This window comes from Branchiostoma belcheri, unplaced genomic scaffold (genome assembly GCF_001625305.1).
Source record: "Branchiostoma belcheri isolate BF01 breed outbred unplaced genomic scaffold, Haploidv18h27 scaffold68, whole genome shotgun sequence".
Taxonomy (NCBI): Eukaryota; Metazoa; Chordata; class Leptocardii; order Amphioxiformes; family Branchiostomatidae; genus Branchiostoma; species Branchiostoma belcheri.
The window spans coordinates 659,404-678,784 of record NW_017804331.1 but is presented as its reverse complement, the minus strand read 5'-3'; the positions used below and the strand labels follow the sequence as shown (position 1 = coordinate 678,784).

General features: G+C 43.5%; 1 protein-coding gene across 3 annotated transcripts in view; it reads right to left on the bottom strand.

The window, feature by feature from the left end:
• Positions 1-2,379: 2,379 nt before the first annotated feature.
• LOC109484071 (uncharacterized WD repeat-containing protein alr2800-like) overlaps positions 2,380-19,381 on the bottom strand; it is an 18,761-nt gene continuing 1,759 nt past the window's right edge. For 2 of the 3 annotated variants that reach the window (XM_019787281.1, XM_019787282.1), the window contains exons 2-14: positions 16,631-16,816; positions 15,455-15,664; positions 14,571-15,116; positions 11,675-11,788; positions 11,145-11,341; positions 10,162-10,324; positions 8,721-8,950; positions 7,485-7,649; positions 7,056-7,173; positions 6,224-6,337; positions 4,448-4,556; positions 3,517-3,598; positions 2,380-2,607 (exon numbers count right to left, since the gene is read on the bottom strand). In XM_019787281.1, coding sequence (XP_019642840.1) covers positions 2,490-2,607; positions 3,517-3,598; positions 4,448-4,556; positions 6,224-6,337; positions 7,056-7,173; positions 7,485-7,649; positions 8,721-8,950; positions 10,162-10,324; positions 11,145-11,341; positions 11,675-11,788; positions 14,571-15,116; positions 15,455-15,664; positions 16,631-16,780 — 2,316 coding nt within the window. In that variant the 5' untranslated portion in view covers positions 16,781-16,816 and the 3' untranslated portion in view covers positions 2,380-2,489. The remainder of the gene's footprint in view (positions 2,608-3,516; positions 3,599-4,447; positions 4,557-6,223; positions 6,338-7,055; positions 7,174-7,484; positions 7,650-8,720; positions 8,951-10,161; positions 10,325-11,144; positions 11,342-11,674; positions 11,789-14,570; positions 15,117-15,454; positions 15,665-16,630; positions 16,817-19,381) is intronic. The other variant, XM_019787280.1, reaches the window with a different exon arrangement.

Sequence of the window (19,381 nt, the reverse complement as noted above, 5' to 3'; positions counted from 1 at the left end):
CTGGGTGAGAGAACTTCTTTGTGTTGGATCTAAAGTTTGAACTTTAAACAAGATCAGTGTTACTGTACCACATGGAGCAGCCAGAAAAGCCAGCCTGTGCTTCTGCTAGTTTAAGTTTGCATGTCAATAATGAGGGTGTTGTCAGGTGTGTAACCCTTATTGAAGCAGGCAGATCCTTTTTTCTAAGACATGGTTGCTTTTGTAAAAACGTATGCTTTAAGTTTAGAGACCACTTTTCTGAAGTTCTTTCCTTTGCAATGTGGCACACGAAATGACATATCTTTATTGTATTGTATTGTATTGTAATATTATTATACTTATTTGGGTCTTCAGATGATCGTATAGCGCACATGATTTAGCTGTGAATTTGTTAGGTTGCATTGTTTGATAGTCTAGATATTAGCTTCACAAGAAGCATTACATGGATTCTTTAAGATTACCAGAGATTCCCAGAGAACAGTATAACTCAATCCATATTTTCCATGCAAGCATAAGAATTTACTCGTATAGATATTAAGTATAATGATGGTATATAAATATAGTTCTGTACCCGTAATCTGTACATTGGGTTGGGTACATTGTGATTGGAAAAAGGTGAAAGCAGCTCAGTGTGCTTGGACAAGGTAAGCCCCACTTTGCCACTCTAGCTCTATCTGAAATCAAAGACGTAAGGCCACACCAAGTAATTGCTATGGATGACGTCCGAGCGTGCATTGATTTTGGCCTGTTCCAAGAAAAGAAGCAAGAAATTCTGCTTCCTGTAACTCTGACTAAAGAGTTGTGACAGTGCCGCAAATGAAAGAAACGGGACAGGACGACAACTGCTGTTCCACTGATTTAGTGCTGTTTTCACGACAAATATAAGATTTGTTGGTTGTTATATTGTGTCCTAACATGTCGTCCCTTAGTATATTTCAAATCTAGGCATCGCTTTTTTCGCTCCTTCTTGTTTGAATTATTTTCTCACACGCTCGCATTAGATTTAGGGTCTCCAGAGGACGTCATCCATAAAACTTACTTGTTGTCGCCTTACACGAATTGCCCAGCGTGCCGGCTGAGTTGGATGGAGCCAATCCTGGAGTCTTTGTGCCAAACTACAGTTACAGGGTTGTGTACAGATGTGGCCGCCCGACGTCTGCAAATCTTCATTAAACCAGGCCAACAGTAACTAAACTGTCTTATCTCAAAAGTCCATCTGTGTTGGTAGAAGTCGTTATGAAGTAGTTTAAACTGTTATTTCCAACGCAAGGGTCACGCGTGTCATCTGCATAACGTGACGTCACGGAAGTGTTTAGCTGGTGTGTTACGCTGAAGGGCGGTTATACCGGCTATACCGATACAGAAGCTGGTGTGTTACGCCGAAGGCTGGTTATACCGGCTATACAGATACAGAAGCTGGTGTGTTACGCTGAACGGCGGTTATACCGGCTATACAGATACAGAAGCTGGTGTGTTACGCTGAACGGCGGTTATACTGGCTATACAGATACAGAAGCTGGTGTGTTACGCCGAAGGGCGGTTATACCGGCTATACAGATACAGAAGCTGGTGTGTTACGCCAAAGGGCGGTTATACTGGCTATACAGATACAGAAGCTGGTGTGTTACGCTGAAGGGCAGTTATACCGGCTATACAGATACAGAAGTGTGTGATTGCATAGTCCTTGACAAAGACTCGAGTTGTACAGTTAAAAATTTGGGTAAGTCCAATCCCTTGTGTTGGAAATTACTATCCGGTTTATTGTCTGTTGTTTCGTCTTAGTAACTAACCTGCTTCTTCTTGTGTAGTGTAACTGAGAAGTTATCACTGTTATGTAATTACTTGTAACAGAAAATTGGGACACATTTCAAAAGTTTCACTAGTGCTGATCTTGTCCTACTTTTTGAGTTAGCAGAGACCAACATTTTGTTTGAACCATTCCTTAGAGATGAGAGCAAACAATTCATGTCCATCATCAAAGTAAAAATTTATTCAACACATAGCCACATAATTTATCCGTCAGATGTACACAATTTGTTTATTACAAATATATATACATATATCATACAAACATGGGGAGTAAAAATGTATTCAAAGTACAAAAAAGCAGCATATTTACTTTAGCCACTCTGCTGTGGCATCCGCACATATCCTGTTTTATGCCTGCTGTACAAGTGGGCTTACTGCATGCACAGGTAGATTTACACAACAAGTCTCAGTGATGGGATCCCTGACAAATGTGACTTGGTAGCCCCGGCCCAATCAGCATATTTACTTTTAGTTACTCTGCTGTGGCATCTACGCATCTGTTAAATATGCCTTACTGTTGATGTAGGTAAATTTACACACATGATGTAGGTAAATTTACACACAAGAAGTCTCATTGGTATAGCCTGGGTGCCATCCTCTGTAGTTTCTGCTGGCTCCGTAATGCCATTGACATCAGGGAGCGGGCGGAAACTACGTAGGATGGCACCCAGGCTAATATTGGTAGCCCCGGTTCAGTTAATCTACTCTGAAACTGCATCGCTGATCGTTCCTCCTGGCGGGAAGATAAAGGTCTTGGGCTTGTTTTCATCCAGCTGAACCTTCTTCCGTGGAACTGGTTTCTTGTAAGCGTTCCAAATCCTGTAAGCAACATCCGTGAACAGTTTCATCAGGTTGGTAAGTCACTGGGTAAAGAGCCTCTTTTATTCCGCAACCAGGTCTTTTATTCAGCCGACGTTTTGGTGACCGTCTGTCACCTTCATCAGGGCAATTCTGACTGGTTCACATTGAGGAAGGCGACAGACGGTCACCGAAACGTCGGCTGTGAATAAAACACTTGGTTGTGGAAAAAAGGGTCTTTTTACTTTGTAAGCAACAGTTGTAAAGTTAGTGGCCAATTGGGAATCACACAGGAACATTATTATTATTATATTATTATTAGCATCAATTTTGGCTTATAAAGCGGGTTGGTTTATAGAGTTGGAGATGCAGGATACTTCCTAGACATTGTACCAAAAGCTTAGGCCACACCAATTTAATTTCTTGGTTAACGAATTCGCCCACTTCATTTTTTTTTGATTTGCAAATAAAAATAAAAATTCAGAATCAACTGCAAAATGCTCATATTTTGCCCTGAACAGTTGAAAACAGTCCTTTTCATCCTAGCTGTTACAGTTATTTCATCTTTCAATGCAATGGTATCATTAAAAGTTCAAAATTCATTGTTTAAATTTTGACCCAGCCTGGTGTGTTGACTTCATGGCTCCTATCGTACCATTTTGGGCCATAATAGGATGCCTAGGCCTGTTTTATTTTTTTCGCCTGCCCGCTCCATTATTTTTCTAGAAAAATCCATTAACCAAGAAATTAAATTGGTGTGGCCTTACTGTATGTTTTTTTTCCAACTGCCAGTCACACAGGGACACTCTGGTTTTAATCCTCTGTAAGTATCAATTTTAGCTTGCAAAAACTGGTTGACGTATGGAGCAAATTGAAGTATGTTGGAGATGCAGGGTATATAAAACCTTAAACATTGTAACAAAAACTTACTGTATAGTCATGTCCCACGAAGAAGACACGTACTGCGCCCGCTCTGGGATGTGTATGATGCAGCGCACGGCGTCGGTGTGGCCTGTAACGGTGGAAGGGAAACACAGAAGATACAGATCATCATCAACTGTCCCGTCGCTATAATTCTGCTGTAGGGGCAACACAACTTTCAACAAAAGTACAGATATGTTGTTTGGTAGTGGTGGACTTTGGTAGTGATCAACTTTGTGCTGTGAATGCTATATTACAGGAAGCAACATCTGATGTTCCATCTTTATTTATTTTGCCAGTAGATCACACTCAGGTCCTGTTTTTCAGGTGTCCCTTAAAAGTTTCATTCTCAAGAAATAAAACAACTAATAACAATGACATCAAGCAAATAGTAGAGAAATCATATTGAAAACAATTACCAGTAAAACACTTACACTTAAGTCCTATTTCAGTCCATTTTTACAAACTGTTAAGTTGCTTTGCTCAGAAGAGAGCTTGTTCCACAGTACAGGCCCCTGAAACTGTCAACTGCCTCATGCCACGTACACGTAGTTAGGCCACACTGACTTAATTTTATGGATGACATCCGCGCAAGCATTGATTTTCGCCTGTTCTCAAAAAAAAAAAAGATCACGTCCTCTGAGGCTCTAGGCCTGGGTAGTCAGCGACAATACAGAGCCTGTGGTAACTCTAGCTCAGGAGGATAGCACCACGACTCAAAAACTCAGTACATACGTGCAGTGCCACAAAAAGCCAGCATGTGCCGGCTTGTCTAATACTGCCGCAAATTCAGGATACCAGCTTTGTACAGAGTATTCCCGTGGTTTTGTAGCATTTTTATTTTCGGCCGGAATTTTTTTTTATTCACCCGCGCGCACTAGTTTGGGGGTCTTAAGAGGATGTCATCCATAAAATTAAGTGGCCTTAAGAACCAACTTACCAACATTAGTCTGCACCAGTTTGTACTGCTCCGATTCGTACACCTTGATGACGTCCTGCACCCCCGCCACCATACAGCCGTTGGTCTGGTCGATGCACAGGGCGCTCACCTGTCGGCACACAACAGGACAGGCGAGGTCACTCATAGACTCCCGCAGACAGCAGAATTTGCACTCTATGTAACTATAACTGTATAGAGGATGAAGCACACTTTGTGTTAGAATGTGCGGTATACAATGACATCCGGAAATCCTTTATTAGCTCCTTACAGTTAGAAAAGAAATTTGCATACTTGCCGAAAATAGAATTGTTCAAACATATTATGACATCCAAGCGCTATGATATAATTGAAAAACTATGTAAATTTGTTCATGCATGTTTCAAAAAGAGAGAAGAGATCCTGTAGGTAGATCCTGTAGATAGAGTAATAGCACATGAATGTAACAATTACTTCTTCTATTGTTGTTACCAAGTTATTTAACTTAAGTGCATTTGGCCCGTGTAGGGCGTGAACATGCAATTAAGTTCATTGTCATTGTCATTCATAAAGTCTATCACAGTCGATATGGAAGGCCAAAACCCGTGCGGGCGTCCAAGAGATAGATAGATTTACAACATAAGGGAGGACTTCCTCCACCTTAACCTGCAGAACATCAACCCACAGGACAGGCAAATGGCGGGCTGCCATCAAGCCTCAGCACCAGTGTGCAAGCACGTCTAACCCTCGGAACAAGTTCCGAACAACAGACGATAAACCAGATAGTGAGTAAGTCTGTTGTTACATACAATACAACCTTGCATAGTGGACTGTCATAAGGCACTTTGTTAGGCTTAAACCAGGTAAGAAACCATTCAGAGACATGGCAACTGTCAGAACCGATTTCAGCACCAAGGACAGGGACATCAGCACTGGTCATAGTAACAGGACATGTAATAAATTAATTCATCTGTTGATACATGCATCACCACCATGGACAATGGATTGTCTTAAGGCACTCTGGTCATTGACAGAACAACACTGTCAGAACCGATTTCAGCACCAAGGACAGGGACATCAGCATTGGTCTGACCGATGTCTGCGACAGATGCATGGTGGTGACACCACTTTTCATTTCAATAACAATGTAACACTAATATTATTCTTAATGCACTGGGAAGATTTATGACTAAGAACTTCATGAACCTGTGTCATTTAGCCTACATACACTTGAAGAAGCCAAAGGGGCACAACCGATCATGACAGGCTGAATAAAAGAACTGAATGGGCTCCAGATGTCTTACTGAGGGACAACTGAGGTTTGATAGAGAGATGTTAGTTAGCTTGAGGAATGAATCCACTGTACTTGAATCTAGTACCATTAGAATTACCCCAGTAAGACAGATCTCTCTACAGATTACTGCATACGATAATGAACGTTTATTGCAAATTCATGCCCGAGGGCTAATTGCAAGAACATGATAACAACAGTAAACAGTAGAATGATAATAAGTGATGCTAATGCTACTTTATATATACATTTGTAGTTATTGTTGGATTTGATTTCTTTTCCGTGTGCAGTGGAGTATGAAATGACCGACATTTTGCGAGATATATGAATTGGGAGGTGTTAATAGAAAATTAATGCAGTTTTTGTAGGCTGGGAAGGTGAATAAAGCTAGGGAACATTTTGGTGACCATTTCAAATAACTGATCTCTTTCGGTGCTATAATGAGGGCAGTGACAAATAAAGTGCATTTCATCCTCCACTGCGTTTCCTGCACGGGCGTGCAGACGTACCGTTCCGTGGACGTTGAGGATCTGGTCACAGTTCATGCCGTCCTCCGACCAAATCCGCAGCGTGCCGTCCTCAGAGGCCGTCACCCACTTGTCTGTCAGGTGGTTCCACCGAACCTGCAAAAACACAATGTCATCTAGTTACACATACTTACTACCATTTACGTCACATTTGGGCTTCAATAACGTTTGATACTCGTGTTCTGATGTTCTGACCTGTGTGATAACTAGCAGTATCACACAGGGTTCTACCAGATACCTTTGACCCAGTGTTCACGTCACACTTCAAAGAAGCCACGTGACAAGCCTCACTGGGTCAGTCTACTGAGGAAGACCAGAGTGACTGGTCGAAAGCTCTAGTTGAGAGAATTTTTTGTGTTGGAACATTTTTAACTTTAAACAGGGTTCTACATTGTATTGGTTATCACACAGTTCCATCAAATAATTCAAATGCGTTTCACATGCATCGTGTCGACCATTCAGATAACAAAATCAAATTCAGACCTTTAAAACCGTTATTATCATTTTCAAGTGTGCCTGCTGACCAGTTTAATCTCTGCCTTGTGCCCCTATACCATGTTGTGTATGTTATAATTATTGCTAATCTGTGTAATCTCTGCCTCGTGTCCCTGTAGTGTGTTGTGTACTAACCTGTGTAATCTCTGCCTCGTGTCCCTGTAGTGTGTTGTGTACTAACCTGTGTAATCTCTGCCTCGTGTCCCTGTAGTGTGTTGTGTACTAACCTGTGTAATCTCTGCCTCGTGCCCCTGTAATGTGCTGTGTACTAACCTGTGTAATCTCTGCCTCGTGTCCCTGTAGTGTGTTGTGTACTGACCTGTGTAATCTCTGCCTCGTGTCCCTGTAGTGTGTTGACAAGTGTCATCTCGCTCCCAACAGGGCTGAAGGTCCGTATGTAGACCATCTTGTCACTGGAGGCGTACGCAAACTCGTTCCTGCAGAAATAATTAATGCTAGAGATTATATCTAGTCTGAGGTGATATCAGGAGCAGGCTACGTCACTCAAAGTCCTTCCTGCACCAGCAGATGCATAGGGCATGTTCCTTTTTTGGGCCACAAACTTCAGCAATCACTACAGCACTGGGCTAGTCCACTGGTAGTGGTGTGTGTTCAACTCCCGTACTATTTCCCAAAATGCTAAGTGCAGAGAAAGCTGTATTTTTTAAGTCCTTGGTATGACTCGGGTTAGGATATAAGGAGCATCATGTTTTTGTCATATAACTATAGAATTGCAGCTGGTATGTACCGTTTAGGACAGTAGGCCATGTCGATGATGATGCCGTCACACGCCAGCTCCTGTGCCTCGGGGGCGAGTTCTGGGGTGCTGCTGCGGAAAAAGTCGTGCAGCGTTCCCGCAGCCAGGTCCCAGATCAGCAGTCTGCGGTCCCAGCCGCCGCTCACCAGGTACGCCCTACGCAGGCAACGTGGGACAAAACAGAAGTCATGACACTCTTCATCTTAACCGAGACGGGGGCCGACATCGTCTACCAGATACCTCTGACCCAGTGTTGACGTCACACTTCAGAGAAGCCACGTGACAAGCCTAACTGGGTCAGTCTACTGAGGAAGACCAGAGTGACTGGTCAAAAGCTCTAGGTGAGAGAATTTTTTTGTGTTGGATCAAAAGTTTTAACTCTAAACAGACTCTTCATCTGTTGTTACATGCTTTACAAACATGAACAATGGACTTTCATAAGGAACTTTGATAGGCTGCACATCATGATCATTTAAAGACAGGACAACACTCAGAATCGATTTCAGCACCAAGGACAGGGACATCAGCATTTTTCTGACTGATGTCTGGTACGCTCCGGGCAGGCAAAATGGGACACAACAAAAGTTATGAGACTCAGTATAATGTGGTTCTGGAAGAGATCAACAACGTAAGAGAGGACAGAGGCAAATGGCTGCTGCCATCAAGCCTCAGCATCAGGGTGCAAGTACGTCTAACCTCTGTTGAAAGGGCCAGGAAACAGCAGATGTTAAAACGGATAATAAGGGAGTGAATTTCCTCACCTGTCGTACTGCTACTTGAAGACATGGCTATTTCTTTTTTTTTTTTAACGGTTGTAGCTCAATGCAAGGCCAATTATTTTTGGCCACTTCTAGGCATAGAGCTAGAGGTATAGAACTGTAACAGCAACTCTTCTCCCTGAGTCAGAAACAGCATGACTGAGACCTGCCCCGAATTTGTCACAAGTAGTGAGGACTAACTGACCCAATAGAAGAAGCAGGGGTTACGAGGCTGGTCGGGAAAATTCCCTACCCCTTTTCAGACCATAATGGTTTGTTCAACTTCCGCTCACGTGGGTTCTTTAACGTGCTTGAGGTGTGTCTCTCCTCAAACACGGGACCTCCATTTTAACGTCCCATCTGATAAGACTTGTCTGGGCTGGTATTAGGCACTTGGTAGTTGGTACGTCCACTAGTTTATTAGTCGTTTTGTACAGTGAGTGGATAGTGAGTAAATGCATTTCCTCACCTGTCGTACCCCGCCTCCTTCCCGACCACGATGACGGACGTGACGCAGCTGTTGTGCCCCTGCAGCACGTTCTTGCAGATGAAGCCTGCGACGCGGTTGGTGACGGAGTCGTGGTCGTCGAGCTGCCCGCCGGCACCGTTCCTGGGCAGCAGCTGCGACTGCGGGCCCAGCAGGATCAGGTACTTCTGCACCAGGTTCTCAGACGTCGACGGCTGCATCCTCTGCAGAACCTAAAAATTAAAAAAAAGAATTTAACGGCTCTCGGTGGCAAATGTGCTGATGTTGACACATTGGCAAACCAAATCTGTAGTGTGTTTTTGGCACACAGTTTAAATGGTTTTAAATGGTTTTTATTGTCCAAACAGTACCCGTGCAGTCGCAGCCTTACGGCTGAATTGATGCAGGGTATCACATAATAATCAATACAAATCACAACAATTACAACATTCAAATAATACAAATGATACACACAGTCGCAAGGGTCTGTGCGGCTGCCATTCGGCGCCACAAGGTGACCTCAATACGACTTTCCCCAACCGAAGTTAGGTACCCATTCACACCTGGGTGGAGTGAGGAAATTCGTGTAAAGTGCCTTTCCCAAGGTCACAACGTCGGGGCGCATGTCCAGACATGTCCCGGGTACGACTCGGAATCGAACCCGGGTCTCCCGGTTCACAGTCGATTGCTCTAACCACTACACCACCCGACGCCACTAAAGTTAGACAGATTAGCCTAGGAGGCTCGGTGGGTGTCACTCCACCGTATAGGTGTGGAAGTTGTGTAAAGTGCCTTTCCCAAGGGCACAACAACGGGCAACGGTGAGTCTCGAACCCGGAACCTTTTCGCTCCGAGTCCAATGCTCTAACCATTGTGCCACCAACACCTCTGCAAAACCTAAACTCCAAACAAGCGCCCAGAAAAGGAGATTTTTAGTAAAACGTTGAACTTTATTCGAATAGAAAGTTGCACAGAGATCAAATTTTCAGCGACCACTGTCCATCATCCACTTTGCCCCCCACTCTGCCAAGGTAACAAGGTCACTCTGGAGTTTCTGTGAGTCACCCAGGCATGAGACCGTCATACAGATCATGGTATCATCAGCAAAGAGACGAGCTGTAGAATTTAAGTTTTCATTGATATCATTTATATAATGCCCAAACTGTCTACACCACGAAGACGGCCTCATTACCCAGTAAGGGTACCTAATGGCCTCGATTCAGGTGAATATATATTACAAAAACAGACATGGCCCGAGCATGGAGCCCTGTGGAACCCCCGAGATGACATCCAGTTTGCTAGAAGTCACCCCCTCGATAACCACTGACTGGGTGGGACAACAAAAAAAGTCTTCTATCCAGTCTCTGGTTTGTGGTTCGATGCCGTACCACTGAAGCTTCCGACTGAGTCGTAGATAATAAACCAGACTATTACTAGTACTAACCGTGGCCGCCTCGTCGTCGAAGCCCCACACGTAGATGTTGCTATCCTCGCATGTAGCGACTAACAAGTCCAGGCTTTCCACAAACATCGTTCGTAGCAGGGCCACGTTGGCGTGTCGGCGGTTCTTCCCTGGCGGGAGGAATGGCTTGTTCACGGCGTGCTGCCTGTAATCATTGGTTTATTTCTCATTAAAAACATTTACAGAGTAAAGAGACTCTTTTTTCACAACCAAGAGTTTTATTCACAGCTGATGTTTCGGTGACCGTCTGTCACCTTCCTCAGGGCAATTCTGACAGGTTCACATTGCACTGCAGCACAGGTGTCGCTATACAGCGTAGATGCATTCCCAAACATAAAATGTCGGGGTGAATAAAGAGTTTTCACTTGGTTGTGAAAAAAGAGTCTCTTAATACTCAGTAGCTTACCAACCTGATGAAACTATTCATGGAAGAAAAAACATGTACAGTCTCGCAGTGTGCACTTATCACCCACGGACTGATTTGTACTGAAAATACAAACCAGAAAACAAACTAACTAGTACATGGCTAATTGCATAATCTAAAAAGATTTTAGGGATAAAATTTTTTTAGCACATTAATAAATAGTTATCTATACAATAAAAAAATACATATTATTAATACATATCTTCACTTATTACTGAGTTATTGTTTCTCACAATAGCTAAGTCTTTTTTGAGTATTTCTCATCTTGATGAATGGATTACTGGGTGCCACCTTAGTGCACTCAAATTTGAAGCTGTGCACACAATTTTTTTCTGTGGGTGCACTAGAGCACCCAAATATTTTTGTAGGTTTATATATGTCAAGATGTTAAATGTATAGTAGTATACAGAATAATGGTGCACCCAAAAAATTTGTGCACCCAATATTTGTGCACCCAATATTTTAGGTTGGGTGCACCAGTATTCCCAAAAATGAATTTTGAGCCCTGAGAATAGAACAACACATTGGAAATAGCATTTACCTGGTGGCAGACTGGTAGCTGTGCCCTGTGGAGTCGCTCTCGGTTCTCTTGTTCTTGATTTTCAGCATGGCGGCAAGCTTGGCCTGAGCCTCACTGTACAGGAAAGACTCCTTACTGTACATGAAGGTGTTGGTCTGTAGTCTCTCAAACTTGTTCAACATCCCGTCACTGCCGCCACTGAAGATCAGGATGGGCACCTAACAACATAGGGTTTTACAATTATCATTGTGATGAACAAGTATGTTGTCACTTTTATTTTGTACAATGAAAGGCAAACAATTTAATATAATGTACATGTGTGTCATTATCAAGGATAAACTATTACATAGTAATGAATAATGAGTGCCATATGCAAAAGTTATTTTGTAGTATCGTAAACAACCTCATTCAGTCACAGTATTGCAGAGTGACACTAGGTCTACCTAGTACTTTTTTCTCTTCTTTTTCTCTGTATACATAAGTTACAGGTAGGATAACAAGGATGTGTTTTAGGGGGAATACTGCACAATGTAAACAACAGGCAGTTTTACCTTCTGTGTGTAGGTGAGGCTCTCCACGGCATGTTTACACTTGAGCGCCGTGATGCAGCCTGACGTGTTGTACTTCCACACGAACAGCTGCCGCCGGCTACTGGAGGCAACCACCTGGAAACAGATACAAACAAGAAAAATCGTAGATTTTGTACCTCCGGGTATTGTAATGTATGTTGCAGAATGTTGGGTGCATGTTGGGACTGTTCTTTAAATTAGTGAATGGTGTCTGGGTGTGTGTGTGTGTTCACGCGAATACCACGTGACACAACTATGCAAGAGGAAGCTACGCAACTTGACACCTGTGCGAACAAGAACAATATGATTATGAACGGGGATAAGTCCTATGAGTTGAGACTGTGCTTTTCAAAAAATCCACCTGTTCCACCTCCCCTCACACTTGGAGGCAAAGAAGTCCCGGTTGTTGAATGTGCCACGTATCTGGGCTTCAAACGTCACCGCAGCCTTGGGTGGGACAGCCAAATCTTACACATGGCAAAGAAAGGCTCAACCCGTCTTCACTTTCTCCGCATGCTCAAGAAGGGCGGGATGCCACCAGAGGACCTGGAAACTGTGTATACGACTCTGATACGACCTGTGTTAGAGTATGCAAATGTCGTGTACGTGGGCTGTAACACAAAACAGAACAACACTCTTGAGGCTGTACAGAGAAGGGCGGCGAGAATCCTACGGCAACAGTACTCAGACAACCCCCTTCTCCACCCTCCAGGACAGACGGGAAACTGCAGCAAAAACTCTGCTCAAGCAAATGCGGCATGTCAGCCACACTTTGCATTCTTTGATGCCCTGCGACAGACAACAGAGCACACGGCGGTCCCTGAGAAATGGAAACCACATCTCCGTTCCGAAGTTCAGAACTGAAAGACTGAGGAAACCTTTTCTGTTTCAGGCAATAAGCCTCAGCAATCAAGATTTGTAAATAGTCCGCCTCTGTTTTAATGGACCTGAGCTACAAAATTTTAAATCTATTTAATTTTAATCGTCAATGTTGTGCTTTTTAATGTGTATCTCTTTTCAAGCTATTTTAACATGTAATCACTTGTGCAATTCAGCCAAGCAATGAATATTGGCTGCCAATCAATGTGAATAAAAAAACAGTTTCAGTTTTAGTTTTTCGAAAAGTTTCGAAATGTTTGTAATTGGCTAAATGATCTGTGAAATCACTAATCCCCCCTAGCCGACTGGAGCCCAAAAATAGAAAGGACAGGGGGCATCCCGTGGCGAATCTGGCTGCCCGACCCTCAGCGACCAGCGATCAACTCCAGTGCGCGGAACGGAACTTGCTCTCGAAAATGTATCAAGCCGCTACGCTTCCCCCCGCGGCTGCCATCCCTCCCCACTTATCCCACACTAGTTCAAATCACGTAAAAAAAACCCATCAAAACATGCACAGAAGCGTGTTCATATCTTTCATGTTACGGTTAAAACTTAGAACCTCATTTTGAGCGAACGTTACAAACACGAGACAAAATAATATTTTCGAAAACAAATCGCAATCTTATCAGCAAGGTTTCATTGATTCCTGTTAGATTTAACCGGTACCAAACCGCGGCAGGCAGCTAAGAACAGCGACATATTTGCCACGGTTAGCACAAGTGGCGGTGATATATTCAGGTCGTGCCGCCATGTGTTTGTTTAGATATCAGTGTGAATAGCAGCCCTGTTTCAGACACGGCCGGCCTGCGGGCGTTTCCGGCACGGGCACGATAATGAGACGTTGATTGACGGCACATGTGGTTCACATCTGAACAGTTTCAAAGAAAGAATTTATCGACAATGCTGACACCCCTCTGTGTGAAAGGTCAGATCAGTGGTCGCGACCTCAATCGTCCTTATACATGCAAAGGTCAAAAGCTGAGGTCCACTTTCACACTGAAAGGGGTGTCCATCGGCGGTCTAAACGCATCATTTTGACGCACTAAAACACACATACTAAAAAACCAAAACAACGTGCACCATCTACAGCCCAACAGCAAAACGTATACCAACTCCCAGACATATCCGTCCACCCAAACGCGAGAAACGGGTGCGAACGCAATTTTCGTCTTCCCTCACAAAACCTCCGCGCTCGGGATGTACATCCCTACCCGGAGGTAATAATTATGTACCTCTGACCCAGCGCTCTACCCAGCACTCGTTTTTCCATCAATTGCAGGAACTTGTGGAGTGTGACAGAATCATTTTTAAACCAATAGGTCAACCTTGACGGATACAATTGACAATAAGGCCACAGCAAGTAAATTTTATGGATGACATCCTCCGCAGATTTCAAATCTAATGCGAGCGGGCGAAAAAAAAACAAGGCGGGCCGAAAAAAACATTAGGTTCCAGGGTACATTTTAAAATTTTGACTCAATCATTGTACAAATGGTTTTGATTCAGGGGGTACATCATATATACACAGCCAGCATCACATATCACTGCATCAAAGTAAGAAACAAAACATTAAATTGGAGCCTTTTCTTGTCTCCTCTCTTCATAGTAATCTGCCACCCACCTTCCGGCATGGCAACAGACATCTTTGCCCATTTTCGGTATGTTGACCACTGTCAGAAGGCAACAAAATTTCTTGTTTTTTTTCCCAAAATCAGGCGAAAATGGATGACATGCGCGCGCTGATGTCATCCATAAAAATTACTTGCTGTGGCCTAATCTTAGAAACGGTAAAAAATGTAAAAATATCCAAAGGACCACTAACACCCACTCTCAACCCCATGATTTGCCCCTTAAAATGTAGGAAATTGCATTTTTTAAGGCTTAAAAATCCAAATAAATTTGCCCCCTGATCCTCCTAGATTGCAAGCACTGTCTCCCCAGGTCCAATCATGAACCTGGGCTGACGGAAAAAAAGATTCTAGTAAACAAACAAACAAACCTGGTTAAACTCTGGGCAGAAGCACAGCAGCTGCAGGTGGTACTTCAGCGTCTGCTCTCCCTCCGACTGGAACGTCCCGATGAAATCTGATACATTCTCCCCGGACTTGGGATCGTACAGACTGGCGTAGGACGTTCCGCTGCCGACCCAAACCGTCTTGCTGGGCTTGCAGTAACAGATACTGGTGATGGCGGACATGAAACCGTCCAGTTTGTGCGTCAGCTGCCCGTCGGGCGACCAGATCTTAACCGTCTTGTCGAACGACCCGGTTAGTATCCACGTGTTGTTCTCGCTGTCTTTGACCATGATCATGCAGTTGATGCCGGCGTCGTGTGCGTTGTGGTTGCTGTACAAGACGTTCAGGCCCTTCGTCCCCGGGTAGGTGATGGTGTCGTAGATCATGAACTTGCGGTCGTACCCGGCCGTGTAGACCCGGTTCTCGTGGCACACGATGCAGCGCACGATGTCCGTGTGCTCGCGGGCGACGTGCGCCCCCCGCATCTTGATGAAGTGCCCGCTCTCCTTGTTCTCGTCAAGATCAAAGAGCTGGGAAGGAAAAAAAAAGTATTTCACTACAGAACCACAACAAGTACTACCTGTGAGTATAATAGATAGTTACTATCATGACAAGTGTCATTCACTCTCACTCTCTCACTCACTAACATTTTTATTCTTGTCAATGGGGGCTGGACGTGCTTGCAGGTTGATCCCAAGGCTTGATGGCAGCCCATCATTTGCCTCTGTCCTGTGGATTATGTTGTCCATCCATTTCCTCCTACCTTGTGGGTTTTGGCCTTCCACATTCAGGGTTTATCTTTTCAATTCCCTACTTCAAAATTAACACAGATACAAAAAAAAATCCACTGTGAATGAATATGTCGTACCTTCACGGCTGCGTTGAACCCACAGATGAGGTGGTGGCGCCTGACGTTGAGCGTCATCTTGTAGATGGGATAGCCGAAGGTGATGCGGTCCAGGACGGTCCCGCCGGCACTCCAGCAGAGGATGGTCCCGTCGTTGGAGGCTGAGAGGAGGAGCTTCTCATCCGCCCAGAACAGGAAGTCTGTGATCCACCCGGCGTGCTCCTGCACACACTACAGGGGGCGGCAAACAGGCGGTTTCTCAACATGGGAAATACCGGCCCAGTCATAGCCAGGCATGCTTCTGCACACACTACAGGGGGCGGCAAACAGGCAGTTTCTCAACATGGGAAATAACACTACAGGGGGTGGCAAACAGGCGGTTTCTCAACATGGGAAATAACACTACAGGGGGCGGCAAACAGGTGGTTTCTCAACATGGGAAATAACACTACAGGGGGCGGCAAACAGGTGGTTTCTCAACATGGGAAATAACACTACAGGGGGTGGGAAACAGGCGGTTTCTCAACATGGGAAATAACACTACAGGGGGCGGCAAACAGGCGGTTTCTCAACATGGGAAATAACACTACTGGGGCGGGAAACAGGCGGTTTCTCAACATGGGAAATAACACTACAGGGGCGGGAAACAGGTGGTTTCTTAACATGGGAAATAACACTACAGGGGCGGGAAACAGGTGGTTTCTCAACATGGGAAATAACACTACAGGGGGTGGGAAACAGGCGGTTTCTCAACATGGGAAATAACACTACAGGGGGTGGGAAACAGGCGGTTCTCAACATGGGAAACACCGGCCCAGTCACAGCCTGGGTACCATCCTCTGGAGTTGTTGGCCAGGCAGCAGAGTGGTTTGAGTCATACCTTTCCATTGTACTTCAATTAATGGTCATACATCAGACTTTTGCACAAACTTTACAGTCCCACAGGGCGCAATCCTGGGGCCATTACTATTTATAATATATGTGAACGACATGCCCAGTTGTGTTCTGGAATGCCAGATTGCACTATATGCTGATGACCAAATCAACTCCTCAAATGAGTTTAGCCCCGATAGGCCACCCCAAAAGTGTGCCTGATTTTGAGACAAAAGTTTTCTAGAAAAGAAGCATTTAGCATGAGGGTAGAAACTAAAAACAGCAGACAGAGATATTTTGAATCATTAGTGTTAAGAAATCTACCTGTGACAGTTTGCCGCTGTCGGACTCCCAGGCCTTGATGACTCCGTCCTCGAAGCCAGCGAGAATCTCCCTGCGGGTGGGGTGGTGACCCAGCGCCGTTACCGAGTGGTTGTGGGTGTCCCGCAGAACGTGCTGCTTCTCCATCGCCATGGCGATGATCAAGTCTGCACTCCTTTTTTTCTAAGACTGGTATTACACAAGAGCAAAGGATCATTTACTCTTATTAAGCACATTATTACATGCTTTCTGTCCAATGCTAACAAATCTATGGGGGCCTGCAGGGGGACAAGGCTCTACGCTAAATTTTGTGACCCGAATTGAGGAATTGATTACGCTTTACGTTAAATTCCAAATGGCTACAACGTATTACGTAGGATTAAAAGGCAAATACAGTCTACACAAAATGCGCCAATTATGCTCTGGGTTGAAGTCTTCGGTCTACGTCGAAATAAAACGACCAATTACGCTCTACGGAAAAGGGCATGCGGGCCCCCATCTATGTGAATAGAATAAAAATAAAGGAGTAAGAAGAAATCATTCAAAGGGCTACTTAGATAACTTCAAGACTCATTTCATGTGCTTCTTGGAGAAGTTCAATACTCATTCAAAGGGCTGCTTAGAAAACTACTCTCCAAGCAGAGGTTGGTGGGGAAGATCATTACCTTTGTATGTCCCTTTTTTTGGCGTCTACCCACACCATAGAAAGATAATGATCTTCCCCACCAACCTCTGCTTGGAGAGTAGTTTTCTTGGAGTAGTTTTTTTTGGAGTGTAAGAAAACTTCAAGACTATCACAGTTGTTGATTTTTAACCAAGGAAGTTAAAAACCTAGAACAGCGAGCAGATTATTATTGGAATGAGCAGAGCACTTTGGACTAATGCCTCTGACCATTTACAGCTTAGAGGTACATATCCAATATTTTGTCAAAAACTTCTCTGTTACATAGCGGATCATAATGACCCCTAGTGGGGGTCTTCACGCTTCGTTAAAAATTGAAAAATCTCAATATTTTAGACGAAATCTTGAGATCTTATGAGACAATATTGAGATTTTTTATGACAATCTCCAGATCTTTCAGAAAATCTTAAGATGAAAAGAAAAGGTCTCAAGATCTTTCCAAATGTTTTCAAAGTATCTTGAGATTTTTCCATAGCATCTCGAGATGCTTTAAGAAATATTAAGATTTTTAAAGCAATCTTGAAAAAACGTGAGATCTTTTAAACAATCTTGATATTTTTTAAAGCATCTCGAGATGCGTTGGAAAAATCTCAACATACTTTGAAAACATTTGGAAAGATCTTGAGACCTTTTGTTTTCATCTCAAGATTTTCTGAAAGATCTGGAGATTGTCATGAACAATCTCAAGATTGTCTTATAAGATCTCAAGATTTCGTCTAAAATATTGAGATCTTTAGAATGAATCTTGAGATTTTTCAATTTTTAACGAAGCGTGAAGACCCCCGCTGGGGGTCATTATGATCCGCTATGTAACAGAGAAGTTTGTGACAAAATATTGGATATGTACCTCTAAGCTGTAAATAGTCAGAGGCATTAGTCCAAAGTGCTCTGCTCATTCCAATAATAATCTGCTCGGTGTTTTCAACTTACAAGCTTATGAAACTAGTTTTCAGATCTTGGTACTTTTAACTTCATACCTATAGGCAGCACAAAAACAGCACACAGACAGCACAATTATAAGATAGCACATGGATGTTGCAGGATTTGTTTACCTGTTATTCCTCTGAATCCGGAGCTTCTCCTCCTTGTTTGCAATGTCCTGGCGATTGCTGTAAGGAAGTCAAACAAAATCCTTGAGATTGTGACATCTTTTATCAACTGCTTTGCACAAAATCGGTATATTTTCATGAAGTTATACTGGGTAGGGAGTAGACCTGTGGATAGGCCAGCTCTAAACCATAGTCAGCAAGAAAGTTTTGTACAAAAATCAGCGTTTACTAGTACATAGAAAGAAATATTACACTGAAATCACTAACTAAAGATAGCTTTTCAGGCTCATATGCCTGGATAGAAAAGGTTCTACTGAAAACTAGACCCCAAAAAGGGTTGTACTTACTGATGTCTAAAGTCATAAGTATTTCATCACCATATAGTGATATATATTATAGAAATACCATAGCTTTACACCATACAGGAAGAAAGGTTGTATTCAAACTCACCTTGCCAGTGTTTTCTCCATACCAAGGATCGCTCTATGGGAGTTTCAAGAAAAAAAAGGAATGATGAAATAGTCTTAAATCAGACAGAAGAAATTAGTACAAGAATCATGTAATGATCACACAACAATTAAAAAAAGTTCTTTGGTCTCATTTTGCATCTTACATGTCCGCCTCATCTAGCTCATCTTGCTTGGTGTCCAGGTGTGATGCAGGAGTTGGCTGGGCAAGCACACAAGCAGGGAAGCTGTAGGGGTAAATGTCAACAAGAAATTATTAAAAACAGTAGTTTTAAAGTACTGGGGACATGTGTGTTTGCCCAATGTGAAATGGTGTTCAGCACCAGGGACAGGAATGCTTACTTGTTTGGATGTTGTTCAGTGCCAAGGACAAGTGTGTTACTTGTGTAAGGTATGGTGTTTAGCACCAAGGGGAGGAATGCTTACTTGTTTGGATGTTGTTCAGTGCCAAGGACAAGTGTGTTACTTGTGTAAGGATGGTGTTTAGCACCAGGGGCAGGAATGCTTACTTGTGTGTGAATGCTTTTCAGTGCTAAAAGACGTGTGTATTTCTTGT